Source organism: Halictus rubicundus, chromosome 4 (genome assembly GCF_050948215.1).
Source record: "Halictus rubicundus isolate RS-2024b chromosome 4, iyHalRubi1_principal, whole genome shotgun sequence".
Lineage (NCBI taxonomy): Eukaryota > Metazoa > Arthropoda > Insecta > Hymenoptera > Halictidae > Halictus > Halictus rubicundus.
In genome coordinates this window covers 2,150,020-2,164,981 of record NC_135152.1, presented here as the reverse complement: position 1 = coordinate 2,164,981, position 14,962 = coordinate 2,150,020, and the positions used below count along the sequence as shown (strand labels likewise).

At 33.4% G+C, this 14,962-nt stretch overlaps 3 protein-coding genes and 1 long non-coding RNA gene across 5 annotated transcripts; 2 read left to right on the top strand and 2 right to left on the bottom strand.

Annotated features, from left to right (window-relative positions):
- On the bottom strand, nt 1-4,494 carry Atac3 (Ada2a-containing complex component 3). Its single transcript, XM_076786257.1, has 8 exons — nt 4,158-4,494; nt 3,657-3,759; nt 3,427-3,579; nt 3,141-3,338; nt 2,736-3,072; nt 2,381-2,650; nt 2,029-2,306; nt 1-1,920 (listed from the first exon to the last, which is right to left on the bottom strand). Exons 2-8 carry the CDS (start codon nt 3,717-3,719, stop codon nt 1,663-1,665), a joined length of 1,557 nt encoding a protein of 518 aa, XP_076642372.1. The 5' UTR covers nt 3,720-3,759; nt 4,158-4,494; the 3' UTR covers nt 1-1,662.
- Nucleotides 4,495-4,663: 169 nt separating this feature from the next.
- On the top strand, nt 4,664-5,256 carry LOC143353159 (uncharacterized). The gene is made up of 2 exons (XR_013082082.1): nt 4,664-4,798; nt 4,897-5,256. It is a non-coding gene; the product is annotated as an uncharacterized LOC143353159 (long non-coding RNA).
- A 4,961-nt stretch (nt 5,257-10,217) lies between these two features.
- On the top strand, nt 10,218-12,320 carry Sas10 (UTP3 small subunit processome component Sas10). 2 transcript variants are annotated; one of them, XM_076786249.1, is made up of 5 exons: nt 10,218-10,374; nt 10,567-11,168; nt 11,250-11,821; nt 11,852-12,028; nt 12,099-12,320. In XM_076786249.1, exons 1-5 carry the CDS (start codon nt 10,358-10,360, stop codon nt 12,186-12,188), a joined length of 1,458 nt encoding a protein of 485 aa, XP_076642364.1. In that variant the 5' UTR covers nt 10,218-10,357; the 3' UTR covers nt 12,189-12,320. The 2 variants fall into 2 exon arrangements, with proteins under 2 accessions (XP_076642364.1, XP_076642363.1); XM_076786248.1 differs by having other exon boundaries at nt 11,250-12,028.
- A 96-nt stretch (nt 12,321-12,416) lies between these two features.
- Nucleotides 12,417-13,896, bottom strand: LOC143353155 (10 kDa heat shock protein, mitochondrial). The gene is made up of 3 exons (XM_076786252.1): nt 13,713-13,896; nt 12,898-13,065; nt 12,417-12,814 (listed from the first exon to the last, which is right to left on the bottom strand). The coding sequence occupies exons 1-3, from the start codon at nt 13,713-13,715 to the stop codon at nt 12,671-12,673; spliced, it is 315 nt and encodes a 104-aa protein (XP_076642367.1). The 5' UTR covers nt 13,716-13,896; the 3' UTR covers nt 12,417-12,670.
- Between the last annotated feature and the right edge of the window lie 1,066 nt (nt 13,897-14,962).

Genomic DNA, 14,962 nt, shown 5'->3' with positions numbered 1-14,962 from the left:
TGTATAAATGTTTTTATTTACAAGGTATATTACTAGAAAAGGACTTAACATTATGTTATTGGTTGCGTTTGATGATGTTCGATACTGTTCAATTCCCTCTCATACTTTATACACTATACGTATCATTTTTTACCTGAGTAAACTACTTTCTTTTTCTTTGATTTTGTTTGCTGTACATACATAATTCTCGTTATGTGTATCCTTAAGCTAAAAATTCGAATATGGAGAGTTTGTTTGAATACATAGCACCGTACATGCCATTAGATAAAACAAAGAGACTCCGCCGATCATTCTCTTTCACAACACATTTCGAATGAGCTTATGCGTTTGGCGCACCAGAATCCTTAAAGAGATGTATTTACTTGGAATGAAATCACCTTGTTTGTACGAAACTACACAAAGTGTGATAACAGTATCCAAATAATGCGTGAATCTACATATCTTTCTAAATGAATTTTATTTTACACTGCTGCAAGGCTTATTCTACTCGATCCGATCATTTGCTTTCCACATTTCGCTTTCCGGATACGTTCTATTTATAAAAAAATATTTCTTTTTCCGCCGACTCAATGGAAAAATTATTGCATTGTGAACAATATTTTACAACTCTTGAATTCTCACAATTCACGATAAACTTTTTCATCGCCAAATTTCATTAACGTTTCTCCTACTACAAAATATAAACAGTTAGGAAACATGTATTATTTTAAGCTTTCCGACCATAAAATTTGAAAACTTTTATAGAAATTCTCTATCTATTTAGTTTTATTTCTTTTAATGTAATTCTAGTTGTTTATCGACACTGCATAATCACTTTTTCCCCGTTATGCAACCTTACAATGTATATAAAAATTTACTATGTACAAAATAGATCATATACAATTTAAAAATATGTATCCTTCTATACCTATCGCTTACTTTTTTATATTGTTTTCTTTTCTCTTTCTGTTTTTCTTGTTTTGCATCAAGGTATTGTAACACGTGTCCAGTACGATAATTTGTATACAGTGTTAATAATTACTAATGGTTAATAGTAATTTATGATGAACAAAAATATCTAAATGATAAACATTAAAATCGTACAATATGTCTATGTATTAACGTCCAATCTATTTGGAGCTGGAAATTTTATTTGAACCGATTAAAAATTAACGATACCACGTACACAAAGAAATTCCATTGCAACTTTATGCGAGACATTATGTGGAAAGCAAATTAAGCACGTTGTTGTGTTTATATATATATTTATACCTTTAAAAAAACCGTTCTGTTTTCGTATAAGTCAGACTTAATAATTATATATATTCTATGCAGCTTTCAAAAAGCATGCATGCACATATATGTTAAATATTATAGAATCACGCCCCATGAATGGAAATTTCATATTCTCCAAGATGCTCTTTACAAAAAAGAAAAGAAAAGGAAAATTAAGGAAACGAGCGGTTAGTAATGAAAAGCGCGCGCGTAAGTACTATCATAGAGCTTTGCAATAAGAGATTGAAGAAAAAAAAGCTTAATGTGTGGAGATGCAATTTCCAATCGAACTCCTCAATAATCGACGAGATTGAGAATTGTATACATACATGTAAAATGTTCTATTGTAGAAAAAGCAGGGCTCCTCGTAAGACGAGGTTTAATCCTAAAAATGTATAATGATCAAAATCACTTGGCTGCCCTTTGCGCAGTAATGTTTTTTAGTTGTTGCTTATAAATTTCTGCCTCTTCCTCTTTTTTTTGAAGCCGTTTACGATATTCGGCTGCTTGTCTTCGTGCTTCGGCTAATTGCCTATTTAAAAGGGCAATATCCATTACCGGTTCGTTTGTATCTGTATTATCATCTTCGATAATTTCCTCGATGTCGTCGTCCAATTGTAAAATTATTGGCTCTGTGATCTTTGTTGGAGCGCCAACAATTTTGTTCTGTCGAAACCACAGAATGCAAAAATGAATTATACTAAGTAAGTATAGTATAGTAACAATAATAATGTTCTTGTTGAAATAACGAATAAATAAATATCATCTACGTACCTCTGGCGATGATATGATATTTTTCGCCTGTGTAAGCGTCGATACGGGTGTAGTGTTAGAAATCGATGAAATGAATATTTTTCCAGCCTTATTGTCTACAGAAGACCTCTTCAATATATTCGGTCCTCTAGAGGTAAGAGTAGGTGTAGTGTGATTCAATATTTGATCTGCTCTGATTGCTATCACTTTTCTCGAAGTTCCTTTTTTTCCAGCTACTTGAAGCCGTTTCACTCCTATCGAAGAGTTTCTTGTTAGATTCAGAGCGAGTTTTCCAGCTTCTGTAAACAAACGTATCGTCGGTATTAATAACAATGAAATTAATTGAATTACGCGACTTTGAAATACTTCGTACCAGTCAAAACGACCGTTCTTCCACTTTCCATTGCATTTTCCACGATAGAAGAATTGTTATCCACAGGTATCATTGTGATTCCATGAGCTTCTAGTAGCCTAAATTGTTTGTTCAGGCCCCCGACAGCTGGAACATCTTTACGTTTCCTAATATTGTTTGGATTATTCGCATTAGTCATTTCATCCGCATCTTCAATTTCTTTATCTTGGTCATCATCAGTGTTTGGTCCAACGTGAATTTGTTGAAAAAGCATGCGCTGTTTCTTCCCGACTTAGACAAAACGTTTAACAAACATAAATAATCTTTCGTAAATGTAAATATTTTAAAAAACAGTTTTAAAAATCAAGTAAAATACCATGAGTAATCTTTCTCCTAGGCTGAGACTCTTGTTGTAATAGTTCAAATTTCTGTTGTTCTTCGTCTCTTTCCGATTCTAATTGTATTAAATTATGGGTTGCTACTTCCAGTTCCGCCGTATTTGCTTGATTTTGTTGGTGAGCTCTAACGCCAACAATCTCTCTTTCTTGTTGCAGTATATCTACCAAATCTAATCTGTCGTGTTCCAACGCAAGACTAATAGGAGTTTTATCAAATTTGCTAGTGGCGTTCGCATCTGCTCCATGTTCTAATAAAACGTGCATTACTTCTATGTGTTCCCTCTCGACTGCCCAATGCAAAGGAGTCATTTTCAACTGGAAACATTCTTTTCGTTATGCGTATTGTAAACCGGTATCAGTTATCTAATTCTTATTTTTATTACCATATCTCTACTATCAACATCCGCGCCATAATTAAGAAGCAATTGTGCCATCTGGTGATGACCTTCGTATGCTGCCATATGCAAAGGTGTTCTGTCTACTTTTGTTCTCGCATCCCTTGAAATTCCTGCTCTTAGCAAAACTTCTGCTGTGTCTGTATGATTATTCTGCGCAGCAAAGTGCAACGCGCTGGTACCCAGCTAACACAGAACAATGCAGATAGTACAATTATGATACTGTACACGATATATATATGTATAAATTTTTTATATATATAAGTATATATACCCAGTCTGTAGTGAAGGGTGCCCCTCTACACATAAGGTCACGAACCGTATCGGTGTCTCCATACTTTGCGCTAAAAAGCAGTTGCTTTCCCAGTTCTACTATTGATATGGCATCTTGAGATCTCACACGATGAGATACATCGAGGATTTCGACCTGAGAAATATGATTAGTTCAGACAACATCCCTTCAAAGTAACAAACAATAAGGCATATTACAATGTATCTACGTACAGGAATAAGGGTATCCGTATCCAGACCCTCAATATCATTAGTGCAAATACTTTCAGCTTGCATTTTCGTGTATTGAACTTAGTCCCGTTCTTTTTGGTGCACACTAAAATCAAATGATCCATAACAATTGTTATCGATTGGGCTTTTTTCAAAGTAAATGGGGCTAGCTGTGACCATTCCATTTTTCACTCTGAGCAATTCCGCTGGTGTTGCTCGACCTTGAGTCACCGAAATCGAAAGTAGGTCGGAAAAATTTAAAATTCGAATCGAATTCATCGGTATCGACACAATCTATTCGCTTTTGCCTATCCGCTCGGAAATGCAGCGTGTGTATTTTTCGAAATTTTCCTCGGTACAGGATGTTTTTATTTTGCCATTTCAGATTGCGAGGAACTTCCTGTTCCTGTTCATTAAACGGAAGTCCCATGCCATAGGCCCCGTGTTTTGTGCTTGAAACGAATCAAACCGACGAAAAATAGCGTGGAAGGATGATATACTTACGGCCAGTTCATTATTCTCTCTTTTTCGTGATTTTTCCTCTAGTTTTCCGACACGCACACGCTCTTTCAGGAATTCTTCCTCCCCACAGCCTTCTCGATTTACCGTCTTGGTAAAGTTTCATGAAAATGGCGACACCTTGGCGCCATTCCTAATACAATTTTTCTTATCGTTCGAAACAGTGTTCCATGTAAATAAGCATTGATTTTCTTGGCTAAACATGTTTCCTTTTTACAAAATAATGTATTTCCAAAAGAAATTTTTACCGTTTTATTCGAATACTTCTTGGATAACGATTAAATATGTTTGATCGCATGATGATTCGCAGCGCCACGTGGTGGCACATATCCGATATACATTCTGTATTAAATAGGTTAGGTACGCGTTGTGTTTCAGAAAGGTTAGGTTACGTCGCAAACCATTCTTCTTAAGATTTGTATTTCGAAATAGTGACACTAATTAATGTAATATTAATGCCAGAAATAACAGACAACTTTATTTGTTACGACATCTGAAGCTTGAACTTCGAATCCTCTTAAACTCGTCTACCGAATACATGTTACCGAACACAACAATTTACCGTTTAATAAAATATACATAAACAAGCGTAACCCGTGTCCCGTGCACCGTGCCAGGGAGGCAAGGTATTTGTCGTTTATATACATATATGTGTTTACCAAACAACCGAATCTTGGGTTCAATCTTTGTTTTTTCATGAATCAGTAAAATCTTTCGATTATAGATGTTCGGATTGTTCGGAAGTATGAACAAAACCTGAAATGTGAGTGGTCCCGAGTCCCGAGACGATCTATATGTACTCCTGATATCTTTCTTTCATTTACTATACTCGGACGTCTCCGACCGATCTCAAATTTTTTTCTTTCGAATATTTTGTCATGCTTATGAATATTGTCAAAAAAGAAAAGTAATTGTTACTTTCTATTGATAGACATCATGAACGTCGTTTTCTTTTTACGGGTGTTTACTTTCTCTGCCCATATATTTATTAACATTCATTCGTTTTTGTAACGGAGAAAAACGATACAACACAACAATGAATTATTGTGTACCACGCTATGGTGAAGCGACGAGCAAAAATAAGTGTATACTGTCTGTTTGCTCCAGTTTGCTCTTACTAACTGCTTTCTAACAGTCTTCTAGAAACACTGATATATATATATACCAGAGAGGAATGAGAGTGCTCACGCCCGGGTTTTCGGCGTTCCCGATATAGTGCTGACATCTGCTCAGCCTTAGCATGGCACAGAACTGGCCAGTCTTTCCTGGAACAGAACCGGTCAGTCTTTTAGCATGACACAGAACCGGTCAGTCTTTCCTGGAACAGAACCGGTCAGTCTTTTAGCATAAATTGAACACACATTATTTTTTTAACCAGGATTAGAACGTACAGCCACAGACGAGGTATAAGGATAGACCTATCATCCAATGCATTTTCGTGTCCAACGTTTTTGGGGTCACGTAACCCCATTACCATTTTCGTGTCACATCCTGTATTACCAACTGGAACTAAAATCTGCTGACAGCGTCGTTAGTGGTAGGAATTAAAATTAAAAATAGCTATATATATAGTCACTGCAGTCTCGCGAATACAATAGAATATTGTTTTCTAAAACGCTTTAACGATTTCAAATACTAATTTCGGTTATGATTAGTTAAACTTTATGTTGGGTATAAATAACAAATGAATGAAACTGTACGTACAATACAGAATATGTTTAACTGCAAAATTCGAAATGTTGTAAACAGCCAAATATTAATATGTACTTTATAAATGTAACGTATACGCGAATAAATTATTGTTCAGAACTGTATTGTTATTGTTATAGGATGACATCATTTTGTTCCTATTATTAATTAACTACATTGCTTTGAACAGTAATTATTATATAAATATTTTTTAAATCGTTTTTATGAAAATTTTCATGAACATTACAAGACAAATGTTTTAATAACTTACTAAAAACTACAAAGCCAAGCTTTGAACGTAACTTGGTTATATATAAATAACCTTTTGTAATTTTGAAATTTGAACACCAATTATTACTATATTTGTTAACAATAAATAAAAGATTCGTCTTAACATCAGCTACAACAATATGTAATAAAAAATACTTAGTTTTATATTTACTTAAAAAATTAAGATGACCATAATTTTTTATCAAAAAAATTTTTTCTATTGGGATTCATAGATAACTGAGTATCGATTAACTTTTGTTGGAAACATTGTTCTGCCAGATTATCCGAAATGTTTAAAACATCCTCAGATGGCTTCTTTTGGGTCACTGAGATCTTGGTTGGTGGCCCGTCGAGAAATTTTCCGAGTGTGGTACTCGCGAAATGATCGTAATTCCTTATGCGTTGCTTCCTGGGTATCTTCTGAAAGATTTCCGATGGATAATAGCTTTCTACCACATCAGCACCTTGTATGAGCACTTTGTGTACAGTTACCAATATATAATACCATGCATATAAATTCATTCCCCGATGCTCTGTGTGCAACTCGTGCTATGTACTCCAACTCTTCCGGGGTGTACTGCGTCAACAGGCTTTCTATTTGCCTGCGATTTATCATGTCACTTGCCTCAGAAAACCCTTTTTTTGGTCGTCCATCTTCACTGCGTCCTTCAAATTCAAACAGTGGTTGTTCAAACCAATCGGGCCATTTTAAAAGAAATCTATCAACATCGCGTTCGTTGTTCTTCCATTTTTTTTACTAAATTGATAGAAAATTGTTTAATTATTTTTCTAACAAAATCTTCTGACGTCTATCAAAATTTTCAAAATTACATGTCTGAGCCACATATTCATAAATTGAATTTTGGACACCAACACTACTAGACGCACAGACGTTATTTCTATCTCGAAGAAATTGAACGATGTCCCTCCCTACAAACAATCAATATTAATGTAGAATACTTTGCACAAGTGTTCATTAGATTTATCTAAGAATTTCGCAGTATTTCGTTCGTAAACAAATTTATTTGAAGAGAGAAGTCAACCTTTTGTCCGAACTGACCGTTCTATGTAAGTGCTTATGAATCAACGGCTATCGCCATTGTATATTGTTTTGAAAGAAGTCAAAGGGCAGTTAGGACCTCGTGTACGAAGAAGTGTGTTCACGGCAGCTAATGTCCACATTGAAGCTTCCACATCGGGTAAACTAACGAAAGAATTATTTAGAACGTGGTTGACTGAAGTATTTCTCCCATCTGCTCCAGAAAATTCTGTTTTACTTCTTGATTCATGGAATGGATATAACGACGAGATCATACGTAACGCCCTGCCAGAGGGCCGATCTTCCGATCTTGCAATATTATTAAATATTGATATCAATCTACACGCAAGAGATAATATTATTAAACTACACTCATTAATCCACAACCAATTATCAGCTGCGCGTTATAAACGGCTGTTTCAATATGCTTGGTTCCGCAGTGGATATATAGAAGAGCGGCCAGGAGAATTTGAAAATCCCGTAGAGGTCTGCTTTACAAAATTAGATGGTCTAACGTGTTTCCATTGCTCAAATGTAGTTGTACTTAAATGTTCTTGGTGCAAAGAACATTTATGTTTTTCTCATTTTATCCTTGAGTATCATTATTGCCAGAATTATGTAGAATAATCTTTGCGGACAGCTCTTCTTTCAAAATCAGCTCTTTTCAGAGCTACCATAAACGACGAGGGAAACTCCAGCTTCGAGGATTCACAGTTTAAAAAGGCTGCAGGTATATTTTGACCGAAGGCCCAACGATTGCGGAATTTCACAGGCGAATTGGCTATAAAAGTCGGTACCCTTACTCCGCCGCACAGTGGTCTGAGAGCGGCTAAAACTCCATATTTTCAAGTGTCTTATAAAATGAAATTTGTTATATTTTTTACTAGTAGGGGATTAAATCAAAACGTTTCAAGGATGAATCAAATTCGGCAATTCCATAAAAATGAATTAAATTCGGCCATGCTAAGCATACCTAGGTTTCAGAATGAACTCAAGCGCATGTTTGAAGAAACCGTATGCGCCTGTAAAAATAGAAATACGAAAAATATTTTTTTTTTCTGGCTTACTTCGAGTACTAAGACTCGGAAACAATCGTGGAAACTATTTATTTTTAATTTCTTCGAGTAGTTTTACATGTAATGCCATTAAACGTGGAAAAGAGCAACGTTAATGAAGTTTAAAAAGTGATATCTCTCTTGCGCCAACGTGTGCCAACGTGCGCATGCTAAAAACACGTTTGTAGATGTCTAAGTAAATAATAAATCCAAAATTATACTGCGGCAACCTGCGGCTTCGCGTTTTATCTCATGAAATGTCGGTGAAAAACGTGGTGTCCCGGGTGAGGTCAGGTTTTTAGTGGGTCTAGGTACGCCAAAAATCTGCTACCTGAGCCACACACTACCCCATTCTGGGATGTGCGTAAGGCATTTTCCTCCTCTTACTTAAAGAAAAAAAAGTATACCTTTTTCGTGTAAATAATAAGCTTAATTAAAATTTAAATAACCGTTACCTCCATATCATAAATTTTCATTAAATCTTGTACATAAGCGTATTCTTCTTATTTCATTTTATTTTAAATTACATAAAATTATTATTATTTAAATTAAGTAGTATTTTTTTATGGAGAGGAATTATTTTTTATCATTTTTAATCTAAATTGTTTCTATACTCATTTAAAGCAGAATAAATGCTTTTTCAATTTATATAAATAAACTTTTATTTATTGATAGTAAACAAAATAATAATTGTTGTTGAAAATTTAAATACTCATTTAGCGCTATTTATATCTTGAAATTGATTCATATAAACTGTTGTTGGCTTCTTTGAACCTTTTGTTATCAAATACAATTTTCAAAAAGGGCGGAAAAATATTCAAAAGATTGTCAAAAAATATTTTAATGACAGTTGTTATGCGAGGTTTTATATTCGTTACAAGTTGCGGCATGTCTGTTATTATCGATAATTATTATCGATATTGTTATTATTGATAAACAATTACTTCAAAACTGATAACAATAATGGTAAGAGATCAACTGAATCTGAACTCCTGTATGCTTTTACGATTAAACGATAAGTCAGATCAGCAATAAACAGAATTTTATACAGATTTATTGTTTATAATTAATAAGTTCTTGCACAACTTATGAAAATATTTGGAAAAAAGAACTAATAATTGTATGTGTAATGTTAACATATAATAACAGACACGCTGCAACTTGTAACGAATATGGAACCTCGCATAACAGCTGTCATTAAAATTTTTGTTGACAATCTTTTGAATATTTTTCCGTTCTTTTGAAAATTGTATTTGATAAAAAGAACGTTCAAAGGAGCCAACAACAGTTCATATAAATCAATTTCAAGATAAAAATAGCGCTAAATAAGTATTTCAATTTTCAACAACAATTATTATTATGTTTACTATCAATAAATAAAAATTTATTTATATAAATTGAAAAAGCATTTATTTAGCTTTAAAATGGGTATAGAAACAGAAAGCATTGTACTTAAACAGAGATGAAATATTCAGGTTGAATTAATCATGTAATATCTCGTTTCGTTTACTTTTCCAGAATTGCGACTGTAACTTGGAAAATAGCCGAAATACGCGCTGTGCATTACATGGCAGTAACAGTAAATTGGCAACTATGCGACGAATATTCTCCGATGTGGTTTGGCAACTACGCCTTCGATACCTGTGATTAAATTTAATTCCTAAACTCACCACTCTAAATCGTAGAGGGCATACCAAAACCTCTGATTTTTTGAACGGTCGATATTTCAGAACATCGGACACGAAGTCCCATAAGATGATAGCACAGACGAGGTATAGGAGTAGACCAATCTGCTAGAGCCCCCCGAGCGTGAGACAGAAAAATACATTGGGTGATTGGTCTACTCCTATACCTCGTCTGTGATGATAGGTCTATCCTTATACCTCGTCTGTGATGCAGGTTCTGGTCCAGGCTAAAAATTAGACTAGGGAGCAGCACTATACCGGTGACACTAAAATCCCGGGCGTGAGCACTCTCATTTCCTCCCTGCTATGGCAATAAGACGAAAAGGTGGGGATTAAAACGTGACGCTGTAAGGGGAAGGGGAAACTCTACGGTGTTGTGTATGAGGTTAAGTAAATTCAGGCATTCACGTGTCAATATTTCGTGACGATTTAAGTTGAAATTTCGATATGAAGAATAAAAAAAGGTATAGTGTTCTTTCGATAAAAAACAATTTCAATATAAGTGTAGATAATTTTCTGTTGACATTTCTTTATTAAGAATTATTAATAAATAGTCGTATTGTACATTGATCGAATAGATTATGGTTTTATTAATGGTTTTTTTTTTATTGAAGAATAAGATGATGAACAATTTTATGATTTCAATTTTTTAATAGGACAAAAACATTCCAAGCGAACAAAGAAGTAGATAATTTAGAGGATGTAGATATGAACGTAGTCACAGATTCTGAAGAAGAATATTCAGAAAATGAGCGAAAATTACTTGAGAAAGTACGAAATAGACGTTCTTCCGAAAGCTATGATAGTGATTACGAAGTTTACGGGTTACAAAATGACGACGAAGATCAAGGTGTTACAGAGAACGAAGACGAAGCAGAGTCTATGGCATCAGATATCGAAGGATTACAAGAAGATTATGATTTACCAAATGAAAAAGCTTGGGGTAAAAAGAAAAAAGCTTATTATTCTACAGATTATGTAGATCCTGACTATGCTACGGCTAGTCAAAAGGATTTAGCTGACGCAGAAATGGAAGAAGAGGAAGCTAGAAACATTCAAAAAAGATTGGCAGAACAATTAGACGATGCTGATTTTGGTTTAGATTTTATACAATCAACGAAACCCAATGAAAAAGAAATCCCGGATGATACAGAACAATTTATAAAAACTGATCTGAGTAAACTTAGTAAAAGACAAAAACAAGCAATAATGGAAAAAGAAAGTCCTGAATTTATGGCGCTTGTAAAGGACTTTAAAGGTAAAACAACTTTAATACATTTCATGTTATTATCTTTAAATTCATCTATTCTAAGATAAATATCTGTTGTCTATGATTTAGATCGCCTGACAGAGGCAAAAGATGTATTAGGACCATTTCTGGAATTGGCTAAAGTCAACTCATTTCCCAGTTGTCTGGCTGTATCTTTTGTAAAAACAAAGTATGATGTTTTATTGAATTACTGTATCAATATATCGTTTTATTTAATGCTGAAAGCAAAACGATTACCTGTAAGTTCTCATCCTGTTATAAAACGTTTGGCACAATATAGCCAATTGATTATTCAGTTAGAGTCGGGACAAGGAAATCTAATAGAAGAGATCAAAGAAATATTAAAAGCTAGGAAACAAGGGAAACCATTATATAATATATTGGATGGTTCTGAAGTAAGAACTGACAAAAAGAAAGTGACGAATCATTTCAAAGAAAAACTTGATCATATAAAAAAATCTGTAAAAGCAAAAGTTACTAGTCAACAGTTACCAAAATCCAAGTACGAAACGGGAAAAAAACATTTTGCAGATGAAGAAGAGAATTCTGAAGATATATCCGTAAAGGAAATGAACGATTTAGAAAGTCATACAAGTATAGAGGAAGAGGAAGTAGAAGATACTATAGAAAGAGAAGAGGAAGTAGAAGATACTATAGAAAGAGAAGAGGAGGAAATGGAAGATAGTAATATAAGAGATTTAGTAATTGAAAGCGAAGGCAAAAGAGGAATTACATATCAGATAGCAAAGAATAAAGGTTTAACACCGCATCGTAAAAAAGAACAACGCAATCCTAGAGTAAAACACAGAAATAAGTATCGTAAAGCGAAAATTCGACGAAAGGGAGCTGTACGTATTTGTGTGTCTATTTCAATCTATAATAAGCATTTCAATGAAACTAAAACTTTTTATATTGCAGGTGAGAGAAGTGAGGAAAGAAATAATTCGATACGCGGGAGAAATATCGGGTATTAAAGCTAGCGTAAAGAAAAGTATTAAGCTAAAATAAGAACAATAAAAGAACGCCTACGTTAAAATTTGCATTGAAAATTATAAAATTATTTTATTTTCTATGAATATACAAGACTTATATATATATACAAATGTAAATACAATTAAAAAATCTTGTATTCTGACAATATTAATAGACTTTATTTTATCTATCTGTAACAGTACGAATGACCAAGATCAGATTCAAGTTAACAAAACATAACATACTAAATGATCATTTTAGAAATGTAATTAACAAACGTTTTATTTCTTTTAGTATGCATGACATTATGACATTTATTTTGACATCAGATTTTCGACAAAATATGTAAATTTATAATAATATAACGATCAACTGCGAACTATGTAAGAGTCGAACTTGTATGTATGTATACATGCATACATACATACGGACATATACACATCAGTTTAATGATTTCAGAATTTTTCAAAGAATAGTGTTTAATATTTAGAGGATTTTAAACTTAAGATTGATACAGCCTAAACTTCCAACTTGGCCAATATATCCGACTCACGAAATAAGTGAAATTCTTTATTATCTTCGAGCTCTACTTTAGTTCCGCCATATTCTGGCAATAAAACAGTATCGCCAACTTTGATGCTCAGAGGAACGTGTTCTCCTTTCTAAAACAGAAGTGAAAACTATTACTATTGTTCTATTAGCAACATAATAATTTCCTTTTACAACTGCTAATATTTTCTAATACCTCGTTTCGTTGTCCAGGTCCTATCGCCACTACAGTGCCCCGTAAAACTTTTGCCTGAGCTTTCTCTGGTAGAACAATACCTCCCTTTGTTTTGGTTACAGCTTCAGCTCTTTGTATCAGAACTCTATCGAAGAGGGGTACGAGTCTCTTAATGGCGTTAGCTGCAGCCTAAAACGAAACGAAACAAATTCAAATCTTTGTATAATTTTGAAACTTATCCGAATTAGACGGTCGAACATAAAATTTTAACAGCAATTACTTCGAGGCTATGCATAATGTAATTTTTAAAAGAAGTTTCGTTACGTCAACAATTCAGAATACGTTTAAATAAAAAGATATTGATATTCGCAACACTAATTCACTAAATTGCAAGGTACAATTCCTTTAAGATTATCTGCTAGCAACTGTAATAAAAATACGTTTCGTCGTAATTACATAAATAAATGACAAAATTGTCTTTCACATTTAGTCTTATGTTTAATCGATTGGTTTACAGTCATCTTTTTCTCTGTTTGCAATAACAAAAAAATAAAACCATTGCCAGCCTTGCGACAGAATTTGTAAGGATCTACAAATTACTGAAGAAAACAAATGAGTAATGTATACTAGACACTTTGAAAATATGAAATCTATTTAAATCATTGTATTTGTGCGGCGCATTGTAGAATATTCCTTGCATTAAATATATCTGTTGAAATTATTGGTTTGAAGGTTATCTTCAAAACTATGTAAATAAGTATTACTAATTGACATATTATACAATACGTAAAATTATTCATAGCAAATTCAAGTTATTATAAATTTCAAAGCCTTACCATTCTGAATATTATATTAAGACGTTATGAAAACTCTATCCTGATATAACAGAACCGGCAAGCACACTCGTGCACGTTGTGTAACGTAACCTACAGTAGAGAAGCGTAGCAGTAGCAGACCTCTTTGATTTTCTCGAAATTTCCAGTCTCCCCTCTACACATACAATCTTTCTTTGCCCCACCAAGCGTTCATTGATTTTGCGAGTGTGATGGGAACTTCATACACACGAGTTACGTAACTCTAGACTTAAATATCAAAGATGGCCGCTAGATAGTGTTCTCTCTCGGTATTGTGCCTTTTCATAGAAGACAATGTGAACATGGATGTATTTAGAGAGAATACTTATGTATATAATATTAACATTTATTGTCAGTCCTAAAACTCTATACTATATTAGCTTAATGAAAATTGATAAGCATCATCATATGTATAATTTGTTATTATTTAATGACTTCTGCAGCGTATCACTCGAAAAGGAAGAATACATAATATCGCACGACCATTATACTGTAATATTATTATACTGTATAATTACTAATAATGCGGCTTCTTAGTTTACCATATAGTACTATATATATATAGTATAGTATTACTTGCAATTTAAATGTCGTATTTTTTAGACATATAATGATGTACAATAAATAAATATAATTGAAGTAAAGCTAAGTAGTACATTTTTCATATTTCAAATGTTCTATTTGTAGAAAAATAGATATGTGTATGCATACATAGATTACAGGGCATCAGCCTAATTAGTTTATCTCTGGAAAAAAGAATAATTTTGTCTATGAGTATTAGCCTTTACAACGTTTTACAAATATATATGTATGTAAGTAAATGCATAAATATATAAGTCGCGATAAGAACATAATAATAATTCTCTTTATAATACGTAGTAATGTATTTTTATTTATAGATTATGGGTAAGCGATGATTTGGAAATTGAGAAGCATTGAAAAGAAAACGAGTTCGCCGGTTTTTCAACATATGTGATTGGTGTATACGAAACGATTGCATCACACGAGACGAGTTCTAGTACATTCTAGAAACTCAACATCCCACAGAAAGAAGATGTACAGCGATGTCGGTGCATGGAATGTCGTTAAAAAAATAGCAATAAAGAAATTACAAAGATTTTATTTGATTCGTGTTGTATTCCATTCGTATGAAATAATAAATTTTGCATGTTTCTTGATCGAAAATTTTATGGTTATGTTAGAATAAGCTGGAGAGGGAGGGGGCAGTTCCA